At 34.3% G+C, this 15724-nt stretch overlaps 4 protein-coding genes across 4 annotated transcripts in view; all 4 read left to right on the forward strand.

Annotated features, from left to right (window-relative positions):
- The window catches only part of dtn (transmembrane protein 132C dtn), a 149618-nt gene that overhangs the window by 87946 nt on the left and 45948 nt on the right, over positions 1-15724 (forward strand).
- LOC146722547 (uncharacterized) lies at positions 1627-4825 on the forward strand. The gene is made up of 2 exons (XM_085484363.1): positions 1627-1917; positions 2725-4825. The coding sequence occupies exon 2, from the start codon at positions 2740-2742 to the stop codon at positions 3076-3078; it is 339 nt and encodes a 112-aa protein (XP_085340489.1). The 5' UTR covers positions 1627-1917; positions 2725-2739; the 3' UTR covers positions 3079-4825.
- LOC146722548 (uncharacterized) lies at positions 4104-7630 on the forward strand. The gene is made up of 3 exons (XM_085484369.1): positions 4104-4124; positions 5395-5622; positions 6874-7630. The coding sequence occupies exons 1-3, from the start codon at positions 4104-4106 to the stop codon at positions 7291-7293; spliced, it is 669 nt and encodes a 222-aa protein (XP_085340495.1). The 3' UTR covers positions 7294-7630.
- Positions 10615-15636, forward strand: Pla2 (phospholipase A2). The gene is made up of 4 exons (XM_029321617.2): positions 10615-10763; positions 11367-11526; positions 13841-13993; positions 15356-15636. Exons 1-4 carry the CDS (start codon positions 10616-10618, stop codon positions 15492-15494), a joined length of 600 nt encoding a protein of 199 aa, XP_029177450.1. The 5' UTR covers position 10615; the 3' UTR covers positions 15495-15636.

The following is a 15724-nucleotide window of genomic DNA, read 5'->3' on the forward strand; positions in this document are numbered from 1 at the left end:
AGAGAGAGAGAAAAGCAAGACAAACATCAGCGTAATTCACACACCCCCTCCCCCATTTTCACCCCCCACCCCGTGGGAGAGCGCGACGTTCGACGAAAATGCGCTGCGTGACAAGCGGCATTTCTATAGTTTGCGGCGAAACCGGTTTGTAACAGCTCTCTCCAGTCTCCATACGCGTTACATGTGTGTGTGTGTAAGTGTATGTACAAGGTGTCCCGTACCCAGAGAATCATTGATTCCTGACGTCATTTCGAGACGATTTTTCCTCAGCGAAAATGTCGAGGCATCAATCATTTTTGAGTTATAAGCGATTGAAAATAAAGGATTTTTCGCAAACCAACATGAGTCTTGTAGAGATAAAATATTAACAAAATTATATTTTTTAGTTAATTTAGAATGGAGTTTACTTTAATAGAATTTTAATTTAAGGGGATGCTGTGTCTGTTTTATCGATCAATATTATTTTCATTTAATTATATTTATTGGCTGCTCAGAATGAAAAATCTTTTACTAGAATTTAAGTATTCATAATAACAAACCTGGGCTACTATATATGTATATAAAAATCAGCTTAGATTTGTTATTACGAATGCTTTAATTCTACTAAAGGGTTTTTCATTCTGTATAGCCAATAAGCGTTAAATAATAAGTAATATTTATCGCTAAAACAGACATAATCAGCATTCCTTTAAGGCTGCAAACCAACATGAGTCTTGTAGAGATAAAATATTAACAAAATTATATTTTTTAGTTAATTTAGAATGGAGTTTAATAGAATTTTAATTTAAGGGGATGCTGTGTCTGTTTTATCGATCAATATTATTTTCATTTAATTATATTTATTAGCTGCTCAGAATGAAAAATCTTTTACTAGAATTTAAGTATTCATAATAACAAACCTGGGCTACTATATATGTATATAAAAATCAGCTTAGATTTGTTATTACGAATGCTTTAATTCTACTAAAGGGTTTTTCATTCTGTATAGCCAATAAGCGTTAAATAATAAGTAATATTTATCGCTAAAATAGACATAATCAGCATTCCTTTAAGGCTGCAAACCAACATGAGTCTTGTAGAGATAAAATATTAACAAAATTATATTTTTTAATTAATTTAGAATAGAGTTTAATAGAATTTTAATTTAAGGGGATGCTGTGTCTGTTTTATCGATCAATATTATTTTCATTTAATTATATTTATTAGCTGCTCAGAATGAAAAATCTTTTACTAGAATTTAAGTATTCATAATAACAAACCTGGGCTACTATATATGTATATAAAAATCAGCTTAGATTTGTTATTACGAATGCTTTAATTCTACTAAAGGGTTTTTCATTCTGTATAGCCAATAAGCGTTAAATAATAAGTAATATTTATCGCTAAAACAGACATAATCAGCATTCCTTTAAGGCTTAGATCCAAAGATACATGATGGCAAAAAGTGCTGACCTTCTTCTCGACATTTTCCGGAAGCTAACTCATGATTTGCCGGATACGGGACACCCTGTATACACGTACATGCATGCGTATACACATATCTCCGCACTCGAGGGAGGAGGCATTATCGATGGACCGGACACGGCCATCGCAAGGTTATCTAGCAACCGGTAACTGACCGCGAACAATCCCCGAACGGGGGCCCTCGTCGATATTGTCCTACAGGACAGGCTGAAGTATCCGCCCTTTGTCCACCCCACGGGCATCACGCCCGGCTACCTGAAGACCCTGCTCAATAGATTCGGTCGCGTGGACAAGGTCTCCCTGGCAGCCCTCGTGGAGGACTGGCGTGGGTTGGATTTACCCGAAACGAGCCTCTATCAGCTTCTCACCGTGGCTGGTTTATTGCCGGATCAGGATAAGGGACGTTGTGATTTTTATCGGTTCCTCGCGGTCGCCTGTGGATTTTTGGGAAATGTAAGTTTTATCGCGACAAGTAAGCGAGATGATGATGATGAGATCCCTCTTTCTTTATCGCCTGTGGAGTTCTAGTTCTTCAAGTTTTTTTTTTAATAATTGGATGGAAGGGACGTTTCTATTTTTGTTTCTTACGAATCGAGTAAAAGCTGACTCTTTGGAGCAGAGTTGAAAGGAGAGTTGACATGACGTCGGGACATGATGTTGCGATTACAACGGAAATTGGAAACAGGGAAAAAACAAAGAGTATTATTTGACTCGTATATGTCGTTGCGACTATTATTTACATTGGTACGCGATTTGAACGAGCTAAACATGAGAAGAGGGCCGTAATTTAGCTGGATAAATTCGAACCTGCGTAATGAATGGACAGCTGTCGATTTCAGTTGGATTTTTAACGCGGGCACTAATGACGGAAGAGCCATTAGCGGTATTGAATAAAACAAATCGGAGTCATCAGGCGGGGTTGTACGTACACATGATCGATACGTATCCTTTTTATTTTTGTTGTTCTTATAACGAGAAATAACGAATGCGAAATTTCAATGGAAACAAAACGGATGACAAACCCATTCGAGGCAAAACTATTCACCTGAATTTTTTTTTTATTTGCTCTGTACATTCGTTAACAAAACACCGTTCCAACTTTAGAAACTCGAGTGTAGCTCCCCCGAGACTTTCACAATCAGCTAAGAGGGAAGATTAACGTACGAGTATCTTCTTTCTACATTCTCGTATATCTTATATAATTAAGCAGAGAGATAAAGGCCGTTAATCCTCGCGGCTTGTAATTTACGTCCGCTTCAGAATCTGCTCGAGACGATGATATACGTTTGCGAGTTACTGACGCAAGAGCCGGAAGGCGGCTCGGCCATGATACCCCTGAGGATTTTCTTGGATCTCTACGGATATCTGGCGAATCTCGATTGCGGCGGCGAACCCGTTCAACGTCGCGAGGTCGATTCCTCCTCGAGCGAGGAAACGTCCGTCTCGGAGCCGTCGTTCGAGACGACGATCGATTCCACGACGACGACGACGACGACTACAATTTGCAGCTGCGAGTTCACAGAGGTAGAAAAGGTATCGCTCGCGTATCGGAATGCTTCTGCCTTCCTAAGGGTTAAGAATAAAATATCGGTCGAGTCTTTTATTCTCGCGTAGCACTAGTGATTTTTCATCATTAGGGGATCCTAAACGCTCTGTTTTAGCGATAAAATATCATTTTTGGCGCAACTTTTTTTTTATCGGTTGAATAGAATAATAAATGTTTTTTCACGATTAAAGTGTAGGTAGAAACGAAGCGCGAACCCATCGATTTTATGTTAAAAAATTTTTTAATTTTTTAATTAAAAATTTTTTATTCTATTCAACCAATAAAAAAAGATACGCAAAAACGATGTTTTATCGATAAAACGTGGCGTTTAGGATCCCTTCAATCCTTTGTCAATGAATGGATACCCGGATATTCAAGTTTAAGTATTAAAAATGTATTGACAGTTTTCTCCGCTCGAAATACAAAATACAAAGAGCCTTTGTATTCGAAAACTTGTCAAAATGTAAAGAATGTTTGATGCCCAGCAGCTGCTGTATAAAGAATTTGTCGCAGTGCAATGTATCAAAAACATGTATCCGGGTATCTCTCGTACATTGGTGAAAAATTACTAAAAAAAAAATAATAAAAAAAATAAAGATGAGATTTGTGGAATAACCCATTTCCGATATATAAACCCTGCCTATCGGAAGATTTGCGATCGTAATCATAGCGTGGTATAAAAATTGATCCCGAGAAAATGTGTCTCTCAATCCGGAAAATGAGCGAGTTTTCCGTGAAAACCGGGGATTCAATTTTTATTCGCTGAAAATGTCGACAACGAGCGATGTTTTGTCAAACTATAATTACGAGATGATTATTGTCGTTTAACATGCATACAAAATCGTGTATACGAAACTACGGGAGCAATTAGAATATATTGAGATATATGGAGATAAATAGGGACTTTGACTTATGATATAACAGCGTGTGGTTCTCTCAGCAAATTTGACATTTATGTATGACTTAGACACACATAGTGGTACCGTTTTATACGTAAGCAGGTGCAGAGTATGCTTTAACCGAGCAGAGGTGCATTGTAATTTTGAGGCTATAATTGTAATAAAGTTATATAGCTGCCTTTCTACAGAGAACAATGCCGCGACTGACGGTTTATGTATATATATTATATATATATATATGCATATACATTTGCATATTTTATAAAGATTTAATAATTGCATAACGCGTTTCTACGTTTAAAAAGGAAAGTTGCGACGTTTTAATTACTACGATACAATTTTAATATCATTCTTTATTAATTATTATGTATACATATATAAAATTTAATAACGTTTAAATAATTAATTAAAGTTAATATAGCGTGTGAAAATCATTCTCTATTTCCACGTATAAATATTAAATTAACGCTCGATGTTTGATAGCGTTCTATCAACATGAAAGATGAATGAAAACGTTGGAACCGTTGCACACCGAAGTTGCAATTGGAAAATTACGAGCTTGGAAATAAATGCGCGCGTATATGGGAATAAAATTCGATAAATTTTTGGAGCAAAATTCGCCAATAAGCTTCGCACATGCGCGGAATAAGCTGCTTTCGTCATATTGCATCCATGTTACATCTACTGCTAACTACTTCTCGTTACAAGCAGCGCCTTGCATATTTTATATACGCATTTGCGCTTCGGACTACTCGGTTTTCGTAGCGCAAGCGAAAATTAACCGGTTCACTTGGATTACAGCAAATATGTATATTAACGAAACTTCATTTAACTGGGCGCGCGAGAGTGGCTTAAAAATTTCCGAATTAAGCGTATTGGCGTGGCGTTTGAATTAAATATCAAGCGAGAAGGAGACTTTTCTGATATTTCAACACAGAAAAAAAGGAATCCTTGATTCAAGTATATTTTTATTCTTGAACGTTATTTGATTAATTTATACATAGAATGCTCTTTGTAATCACAAATGTTCATTTGCTTTAATAATAAATAAGTTTGTGTAAAATATATTTTATCCTTAAAATATATTCTGGTTTTAAAAATCGCGTATGGTAAAAACAAACTTAGTCACATTTGAACTAAAAATTATTATATATATTTGAAAGTACCACTTATATCTGATGCTCACTTGTCACTTGTCCTTGCAATATTTATAAGTAAATTTCAGCTTCAACCAAGAATATTTTGCACTTTGTTTTAAGGATAAATTATTCTTCATCCAAAATTAAAATATAAGATAAAATCTACTTGAATCAGGGCATATTTGCATTCTTTCAAGGATACTGTTTTTTTCTGTGAATGAATCCCTCGTAGTTAACGAGAGAGATTACGCTCCAAATCCGAATAGATAATCTCTAACGTCTCGAGGAGAGACACGTCGTTTCTCTCGATTTTATTGGAGCTCGTATTCAATCAAACACGTGTCAGGAGGTGGAGACGACGAGGACGAGCGGCGGCACCGATGAGGATGTTTGCGGGAGAACGCCTCGTGAAAAGCGAGCTTCGGAAAGCCTCGAGATCTTGAAGGATCACGGAGATGACCCGAAGCGCTCCGACACAGGGTCGGCGAGACAGTCTGCCGCCGACGATAAAACCGAAATTGAGATCGAATCGATTCATCGTCACAATTCCTCTCGAGGAGCTAGGAGGGCCGAGGTATACATATATATATATATATATATAGACACGCGAATAGAATAGCTGGGAGAACGATCGGTCACTTGAAATTTTGCGATCCTCGCGATTGCGTCGTAAAATTCCGCAACAGTGATCCCCCATTCGAAAACACCTTTTTTTCATCACACCGATTCTCCAAGATTAGACTTTGATTTCGACGGACCTTACATTTTGTTCGAAAATCTGCGCCTAACATTCCGATAGAATATATATTATAAAATATATACAATTTTTTTATTTAAAATTTATTTTTATGTATATATTATATATATATATATATATATATATATATATATGTGTTAATTATATTATATATACACAGAGAATTTTCTCTTGGAATTTATCCTGAAAAACATCGTGAGACAATATAATATTGGAAGAATTTTATAAAAATTTCTCTGATTAATATTTACCACAATAACAATATTAATATCTACCACAATAAGATATAAAATATGTTTGATTAGTTCTACTATGTACATATTAATATTTTTTGTTGTGATAAGTATTAATCAAAGAAACTTTTATAAAATTCTTCCAATACCATATTGCCCACACATTCTAAAAGAAAATGTTCTCCATGTATATATAATATATTAAAAAAACGTAAAGTTGTTTAATATTTATTAATTAGCATTTACAGGGTGTCTACTCTCTGGAAAAATTCTGGGAGTTGTCAGGGATTTTTTCATTATAAAAAATTCAGGAATTCTCATGGAATTTTATTGAGACTCGGGAGATTTTTTCAAAAATTGTCTTTGTTAATTTTATTTAGGTATATATTGCAAGCGATCGATAACCTGCTGATTAGCCAGATAAGCAATCAATCACTTTTTTAGTAATCGTATGAATAAAAGATTAGAAAACGCATAGAATAAAAAGACTTAATTTCAAAAGCACCTACAATTTTATTTTATCTCAAATTTTAAACGAAGATTGGAAGACTTAGGAGAAGAGATTAGAGATTTTTTTACAAGATTCGAGTAGACACCCTAATTTATGAATTAATAAATATTTATATATAAATTTCTAATCGCGAATTTAAACGAAAATACTTGGAAGAAGATCAGGGATGTTTTTATAGAATTCGTAGACACCCTAATTGATTAATTAACAAATATTGATTTAGTTGAGCTATCTTTGCTCATTAAATGATTAAAGATAAATGTTGCTTTTACATCACATATAAATTTCTAATCGCGAGTAACGAACGGCTGAACGTTGATTTAGTCGACGATCGAGAATGTCAACGAGAGCTCCGTCGTTTCCCCGATCACGGATGACAGCGAACATTACGAGGCTGCTCGCGAGAAATTTTTGACGTGCGAGGATGTGTTAGACTTGGACGAGGAAAGGATCGCAGAGCAAGCGGAAGCGATCGAGTGCCGGTGTCAGCGACTCGGCGAAGCAGAAGACGAGCAGACGCCGCTGAGAGAGTTCCTGAAGAGAATGCGAGCTGAGGCGGGTCGTCTGGAAGCGATCTTCCGGGTACCTGGAATCGGTCCGCCGATATCGATCCAACGTGTAACCGCGGTCGGACTCTGGTTGACGGATTGCGCTCGTCGCCAGGAGGGTCTGGTCGGCCCGAGAAATATCCGTCACTTTCTCTGCCCGAATCTCGATGACGTCTCGGAGTGCGTCTGCACGTGAGCGCGATACAAATGTGCAAAATGCACCTTGCACTTCCGTAGTTTGTTTTATAGTGCGAGAGATCTCGACATTCATCTCCGTAAACTTATTCAGCGAGGATTAGATTCGATATACGCAGAGAGAATTTTTCCTCTTAGAATTTTCACCCTGAAAATCACATGGTAATCGTGGGATAATATATGATTTTGAAAGAATTTTATCGGAATTTCTCGGACGATAAACAAATATTAATATGTACAGAATAAAATTAATTGAACATCTTTTATGGTAGGATGGATGTTAATATTTTGTGAGAAAAAATTGGAGAAAAATTTTAAGGGAAAATTCTCTCCGTGTAGCTTTATGAAACATTATGTGATCAATTTACTTTGTGGTCGCTATATCTTCGTTATTCTTCAATCATAGTAATCGCGTGTCGAAGAAGTAATAAATTCCATTCTTTACAATACTGATCTGATGATTAATGCATGCGCAAGTTTACTTGTATTCTATTATATTCCGTTTTGTTACATGGTCAGTCAATGTTACGATATGTTACGCAATAATAATTGCGATTGATTTATCATCCAATATGCTTGCAATTTAAACGTTATAATTTAAAACGACATGTGAAATAATATTTATCTCAATGACAATTGCTATTATTGCAAACAGATAAATAGAGCTTCTCGGGGATAGCTTGAAAAATTTAAACGACATCGAATCGTTGTTAACTTCCAGAGTCTAGTTGTCGCGTTTTTATTTTATTTACAAATAAATGTAATATCTACCACAAAAAGATATAAAATTTTACTATGTACATAGTAATAAACTAAATACTATATCTTATTATTATATTAATATATTGCTTTTTTTGGTAAATATTAATCAGAGAAACTTATAAAAAATTTTCGGAGTAAATTCTAAGAGGGAAACTTTCTTCGCGTAAAATTTAGCTTCTTCATCCAACAGCTGAAGTCGTCGATATTCTTTGACGAGTGTTTTGCGTCCGCAACTGTCAGAATTCCATTGTGCGTTTCGCCGATTCGTCGACTGCATCGCATCGACAACAACAACAACTTGGTAATCGATTATTGGTCAGGTTATTATTGGTATCACGGTTGCACAATATTGACGTATGCCCGGTCAGCTCCAGGGTTCATAACCTACTCGTTCACTACCCCGTGCACCCCATTCTCTCCCCCTCGATGGGATCTACTTTGATATCCGGCTATCACAATCCTCCGTGATCAAAACAAACAGTGTATCATTGAAAAAATTGTATTGTCATTTGAGATTTAATTTTCCACTTGTTTGTACAATGCTCCGTTCTATCAAATCATTCTCTCTCATCCTCAGATGGAGGAACCCTCTAAAAATTGGTCGTACCATGTATTCCTTCTGAGTTTATAAAAATGTAGACGAAATGGGATTTTTATATTAGCAAATTCGAATTTTTTTATATATTCTGTATTTTAGTTTAAAAAAGGATAAACATATTATATAGGATATATCGAACAGGAAACACGAGATCTGGATTCTGAACGATTAAATTATGTTACTTGTTACTCGCGAATATTTTTAACAATAAGTCGCTCAAGTCTTTTTTTCGAGTCACTTATTAACCTCATCCATTCTTCCAATAAACTAAAATCAGTGACAAGTACTGCACTCTAAATTGCAATATTGTATAGATGAATATATACTTTGCTATAACAATGACCATATAATGCTGAATGAAAGATCCGCATAAAAGAAACATATCGACGTTTATTAACAAAGAATATATTTTTAGTATTAGAAAATGTTCCAGGAACACTGAAAAATATTCCAAATAAATCAAAAAGGCTTTGATATAGAAATACAAATTTAAGAATAAAAAGGGTGAATATAAAAAGCAGACAAATATTATTTTGTCAAAATTAGTGTAGAGAAATGTAATGAAAATAATTTTGTTGCATTTAATATCTGTATCTGGATCTTGTTAACTTTTTTTATACTTGAATTTGCATTTAAGAATATTTATTAAGAAGGATTTTATAATCCCCTTACTTTGAAACACCATTTTTTTTTCAATATACACGACACCGAAGCATTTTATCGAATATGCGCCACATTTATTTTAAGAACGACGCTGAATGGGGATCGACATTTTCTCTCTCTCTCTCGAGTTTCGATCGTAGAAAAAGAATAAAAAAATCGCAAGATTTGGTGGACAAAGGACAGTGTTTTCCGAATGAGAGAGTGCACGTTCGAAATCCGCGTTTTACTCTGAAAGTTCGCGCCATTTCGAAAAATTCTCTATTATTCGTGCATCGCGCCGGGATATAAAACTCGAGATTTCTCATCCAGGGTGGAGGTAAAATTTTTGAAATGTTCTTGCTGATCCGAGGCCGCGGAATGAAATTCAGAATTTCTCACTCTCCTGAAAATCCTGCGCTCGCGGTCATTCGCGGGTCGAGAGTTCTCTGCGTCAGCGGTGAGCAAATCCCAGATTGCTATATTCGTCGGATAAACTAGATGGTCCCCCGTAATTCTTCACGCGGATATTGTACGGACCGAAACGAAGAAGATTACCGTAACAGTTGTTCCGGAACAAGAACCTCCCCATCGGTCTTCGTCGAGTATTATTACAAGACTAATTATCAGTGGTATCTAATTTCGCAGTTAATGATGACGTACGCGATCTTTTTTCCTTTCTAAGGGGATTTTAAATGCCGTCCTGTTTTTTATATAATTATGTTATTATTCATTTATTTTATAATTATATTATTTTTTAATTGAATTTTTATTATTTTTAATATAAAAAATAATAAAATTTTATTATTTTTAATATAAATTAAATAAAAAAAATTTATTATTCTAGTCAAACTAATAGAAAGAAAAATGATGTTTTACCGATAAAACAAGACGGCGTTTAGGGTTACTTTTAGTTGAAAAAAAATTCGATTCATCGACTTTTTTTTCACGGCGCTAAATTAAACCGGAAGCTTTATACGCGTCACTTGCCTTAGCGATATCGTCTTTTCGATATCACGTCACGTCGCATCTATTACGATAATCAACGGCGAGGACCCTCGATAACTCCTCTCCCTTCGGGGCTGTGTTATCTCGGCGCAGATTAATTCCGTCGCAGGAAACGCAAACGTTATCCGAACACATTAGTCGCCTCTTTCGTACGCCGGTCGTAATTCGAGCGATTAGATGGCTTAGAAACGAAATGGAGCGCACACGAGGACCGGTGATGATCCTCTTTATATGCATGCATACGTACGGATTTATATATATATAAGGGGGAGCTTCTTTCGCTACCTTCGTTAAAATAGTGGAAATTCCCGTAGCGATGACTCCGACTATTGTCGCGTTGCTCTCGTTCCTCTCGTTGTCCCGGAGTTTTGTCCGAGGATGGCACGTCGCGTTTCCAAATGACGAGATCTTTGGCAACGATCTCTCCGAAACGATGTCTTCTCAGCCGGCCTTTATATTTCCAGGTAGGATTTATTCGTATATTGTTTATACGAATTATAAAATTGTTTTATAAAATTGTATAAAATTGTTTTATAAAATTGTTTTTGCAATATACAAATCGAGATAATCAATTTATATCGATAAAATAAATTGATATATCTATATAATAAATGATAGATAGTATAATAATAGTATAGCTGTATAGTAGAGTAATAAAAGCTTTATATTAAAAATAATAAAAATTTAATTTATAAATATATAATTACAAAATAAATGAATAATATAATAAAATAGATTAAATAAGTCGGGATGGCTGTTCCTTTTATAAAATTGTTATAAAATAAATTAACATATTTTATTTAAATGTAAGACCAATACAGATTAAATTGTACGACTATGGAATAGAAATGAAAATAAGAGATTCGCGTAATTTTTCTCTTTTATAAAACGTCATAATTCGACGTAGTTGCAACGATAATTCAAAAGAAATATAATTATTAGCGTAATTGAATAGTGAAAGAATGACTATCCTGAAGTCAAGATTGCATTCGGTTAGTCGAAGAAAATTTTTCATCTAACTTAATTGTAGTCAAGTGATGAACAAGATTCCATGATTCGTTTATCAGGGACAAAATGGTGCGGCAGTGGCAATATCGCGAACAACCCGGACGATCTTGGAATATTCGCAATGACCGATGCATGCTGCCGTGAACACGATAATTGCAAAGATGTAATCGAGTCGATGCAGACTAAATACGGTTTGACCAATACTGCACTTTATACAAGGTGAATTCTTCAATTAGACACTGCATCTCTTCATCAGCTTTCTTTTATTAGAATGACATATTATTGAAAAAAATTCTTAACTTGACTAAATCGTTCAATTACTATTTTGTTCGTTGAACATGTATTAATTTTTAATTAATTTAAATATTTCTATATGTTCAGTTAACAAAATAATAATAAATAATAAGTTAATAAATTTTTTCGGTGAAAATATTCCATATTAAACGATTTTCAATACCAGTTGAGAATTAGTAGAATTGAAATAATTGATGGGTCAGTTTCAAGGAAAATTAATTTTTTCATTGACACTATATCTCTTTATCAGCTTTCTTTTATTAGAATGGCATATTATTGAAAAAAATTATTAACTTGACTAAATCGTTCAATTACTATTTTGTTCGTTGAACATGTATTAATTTTTAATTAATTTAAGTTTTTCTATATGTTCAGTTAACAAAATAATATTTAATTGAACGATTCAGTCAAGTTAATAAATTTTTTTTTTGTGAAAATTCCATGTTGAACGATTTTCAATAACAGTTAAGAATTTAGTAAAACCGAAATACAAACTAGGTCAGTTTCAAGGAAAATTAATTTTTTCATTGACACTAATTATTGCGCACATTTCTTTCGGGGAGGAAGTAGTCGAAGGGATTTATTAAAATAAATCTCGATTCGAGATTTATTTTAATTACTTAACATTACATCGAGAAAAAATTGTTCTCTCTTTATACAACTAATCCGTTTCAAGGAAAATTAATTTTCCTTGAAACTGACCCGCTAACATCCACTAGTTTTTCTAGCCCGTTGAAATTTCAATTTAATATTCAATAACATTTTATTCTATCTTCATCGCCAAGATGGATATTCGATTTGAAAGAATTAAAATTTAACGATACATCTCTATATTATATTTTATAAACTGACATATTTTTGTAATCATTTGCGAAAACATCAACTATTATGAAAGATTCGATGTATTGTATAATATAGCAGAAAGATTTGTTTATTTTTAATATCGATAAACAATGGAAGCGTATTGAAACATGTAGGTACAGAGAGATCGCAGGTAGATAGATATAGATATAGACTTGTTGAACGTGAAGCATCTCTGGGAAAAGAAAACAGGAAAACGAAAATTGAATATTGCAGCTTTTTTTTTAATTTACGAAATGGTGATTTTTCGTTCCCACACTAGTCCACGTTTCTGAATGTCATTTCGAAGCATGCAAAGAGAGAGAAAGAGAGCCTCGCTAGCAATTACAAAAGAAAGTCAATGAACTAGTTTACAATAGCAAGTCCTGTTGAGCGAGTTTCACGCAACTGGTGCAGTTTACCCAAGTTTCGTGCGTGTCTTGCTATAGTTACGGCTGACGTTTGATGTTGATATATGACGTCGTGCATTATCACAAACTTAGGTATATTAATTATATAGAGCAGTAATTTTCCTCCTGTGTGATGTACGGACAAAATGGAGAAAAATAATGTTTTTAAAAGCTCATTCCACTGTATATATGCGTATATTTGTATTTGTACATATATTAAAAGCACAACATTTCGTCGTAAAATTTGGAGAATTTCAAGCAGCTACATTCGATATTGAAATATTAAATGTGAAATGTAGTTTTATGGAAAAAAATATCAAAATGTTATATGACTCGTTCGCTGGAAAAAAATATATAGCGTAATGTTAATCGTAATAAAAGTTATTGCGTTGCTGAAAGAGACGAGAAGAAAAATACATATATTTTTAATATACGAAGAAAATATCGCGCGTATTTGTATAAATCTTGATTAATTTGCGTTCAAGAGGATTCAAAATAAAATGGAAGACTTAGGACGAGAGTGGACTCTCTAAGCTCTGTAATTTGTAAGTTACACTTTACACACGCGATTTTCTGAATTAAAGTGGATCTCGCTCTCGGTTCATGGCTCGTTCCACCATCTTGGATTATTTGCTGCAACATATACATTTGTTATTTCAATACAAATTCAGATGGGAAAGAAGCTAATATAAGAGACCGTCGAGCGTTTTGTTTTCATTACATTTCATATTTATTATTTTTCACTTATATTATTTTTATTTTAAATTCTTATTCTATTATTTTAATTTGATTATTGTAAACATTATTTTATTTCATTCACTCGTTAGTCCGAAAGGAATTTAATTTCTGAACCGAGTGTGTCTGTTTGGCGTTTATTCCGCGATGGATGATTGCGGGGAAAATAATAATTTTAAATTGAAACGAAGCGCGACGGTCGCATTTTTATGGCAGAGTAATCTGATAAAGCGTCGGGAAATGTGTAAAATCAGGCTGCACTGCTCCTGCGACGAGAGCTTCTACGACTGTCTCCATGGCTCGGAGGAACTCGTTAGCGCGAAGGTCGGCTTCCTCTACTTCAGCGTGTTAGACACGAAGTGCTTCCGCGAAGACTACCCCATCGTTGGCTGCAAACGGCATTCACTGTGAGTCGTAAGCGTATTAGAGAACTCGCTACCTGCTAACGCGATGAGTAGAGAGAAGAGAGTAGTCGCTCGCACTCTGCTCGACTTTCAAATGGGTCAGCTAGAGAGAGAGAATTTATCGATACTCTCCAGCGCAATCCGATTTTAATACATATGTACGTATGCGAGTATTCGCTTCAATTTTCCACGCATCACGCGATCATGTATTTATACATGGCGTGTGTAACGTCGATTGCGTGTATTTCGAAGAGTGGAGCTTTTTATACGCGCACATGTACACTTTTTTTAAATTATTATTTTCGAAAATGTGACGTTTTTTTTTTTTTATCAATTTTTCGAAATTTTCTATAAATATTCTTTATAAATTCTTTAGTCTGTTTCTCCAATCGTATTTTGTTATACACATTTTGAAAATCGCACCCGCGTGACGTAAATTATTTTTCACTCGAATCGTTGTCTCTATAATTCAATTGTTATTCATATTTGTATTTTGTACAAGGAGAGAATTTTGTCTTAGAATTTACCCTAAAAATCATGGTAATTGTGGAATAATAGCTCAAATTTTAAACGAAAATACTTGGAAGATCAGAGAATTTTTTTACAATATTTGAGTAGACACTCTAATTTATTAATTAATTTATTTTTTATATATTATACAGTATGATATTGGAAGAATTTTGCAAGAGTTTCTCTAATTAATATTTACCACAATAAAAAATATTAATATCTACACAGTAAAATTAATCGAATACATTTTATATGTTATTGTGGTAGATATTAATATTTTTATTGTCATAAATATTAATCAGAGAAATTTTTATAAAATTCTTCCAATATTATATTGTCACGATCATTTTCAGGATAAATTCCAAAAGAAAATTCTCTCTGCATAAATATTTTATATAAATATAAAAAATTCTATAAAATATTTAACAAAACATATACATACATATTATATCTAGATATATTTTTAATGGTATAAGAAAACTGTATCTTTCTTAAGAGAATTTTCTTTTAGAATTTATCCTGAAAATCATACTAATCATGGGACAATATTGAAATACGAATTTTATAAGAGCTTCTCTGAGATTAAATTATTTTTCCTTGTGCTAAATATTAAACAGAGAATAAAAGTCTCCCGACTACCATGATTTTCAGAGGAAATTACAAGAAAAAATTCTCTCCGTGTATATCCCGTTTCGCTGTATCGAGAGAACACGTAAGAGCGTTTATTACAAAACGCAACCCCCTTCGCGGTATAGATAGAGTATACGATTGGAAAAAAAGAAGAAAAAAGCGCGGATTCATCTCGCGAGCGTTCGAAAATGTAAAAAAAATGACACGCTAACGATCTCTTGGCAGCATTCCTAGACGCTGTTTGGAGTACGAGCTGGACGAGAGCCAACCGAAGATGTATCAGTGGTTCGACGTCCCTACGTACTTCCAAAACGACCATCATCGTTCGATGCTGGTCGATCGTCATATTCAATCGGACCGATAGAAATCGAAGGAGGGAGGTCTATTTTCGCGGGATCATCTCGGAGGAAAATGTCGCACGTGTGTAGTGCAAATTATTATCGGATCGAGCGTATATATCTGTCAACGTGTAGTTGAATAAACGCCAATAAAATCACTTTTACGACCGCTCTATCTCATCTTTTTTCCCCCGTCTCGCTCGCCCTCGAAAAACGCGAAATTATTCGGGAATGAACGATCCGCGAAAGTGGAAAT

Source organism: Nylanderia fulva, unplaced genomic scaffold (assembly GCF_048542155.1).
Source record: "Nylanderia fulva isolate GAGA-0341 unplaced genomic scaffold, ASM4854215v1 Scaffold3, whole genome shotgun sequence".
In the NCBI taxonomy this organism is placed as follows: domain Eukaryota; kingdom Metazoa; phylum Arthropoda; class Insecta; order Hymenoptera; family Formicidae; genus Nylanderia; species Nylanderia fulva.

What these genes read in the sequence shown, in the direction of transcription:
- LOC146722547 (XM_085484363.1), top strand. Translation starts at nt 2,740, where the DNA reads ATGATATACGTTTGCGAGTTACTGACGCAAGAGCCGGAAGGCGGCTCG.
- Pla2 (XM_029321617.2), top strand. Translation starts at nt 10,616, where the DNA reads ATGACTCCGACTATTGTCGCGTTGCTCTCGTTCCTCTCGTTGTCCCGG. An exon ending in GCCGGCCTTTATATTTCCAG is followed by an intron (nt 10,764 to 11,366) that starts GTAGGATTTATT and finishes TTCGTTTATCAG; the next exon opens with GGACAAAATGGTGCGGCAGT. An exon ending in GGCTGCAAACGGCATTCACT is followed by an intron (nt 13,994 to 15,355) that starts GTGAGTCGTAAG and finishes ATCTCTTGGCAG; the next exon opens with CATTCCTAGACGCTGTTTGG.
- LOC146722548 (XM_085484369.1), top strand. Translation starts at nt 4,104, where the DNA reads ATGCCGCGACTGACGGTTTAT. An exon ending in TGCCGCGACTGACGGTTTAT is followed by an intron (nt 4,125 to 5,394) that starts GTATATATATTA and finishes AACACGTGTCAG; the next exon opens with GAGGTGGAGACGACGAGGAC. An exon ending in GAGGAGCTAGGAGGGCCGAG is followed by an intron (nt 5,623 to 6,873) that starts GTATACATATAT and finishes ACGTTGATTTAG; the next exon opens with TCGACGATCGAGAATGTCAA.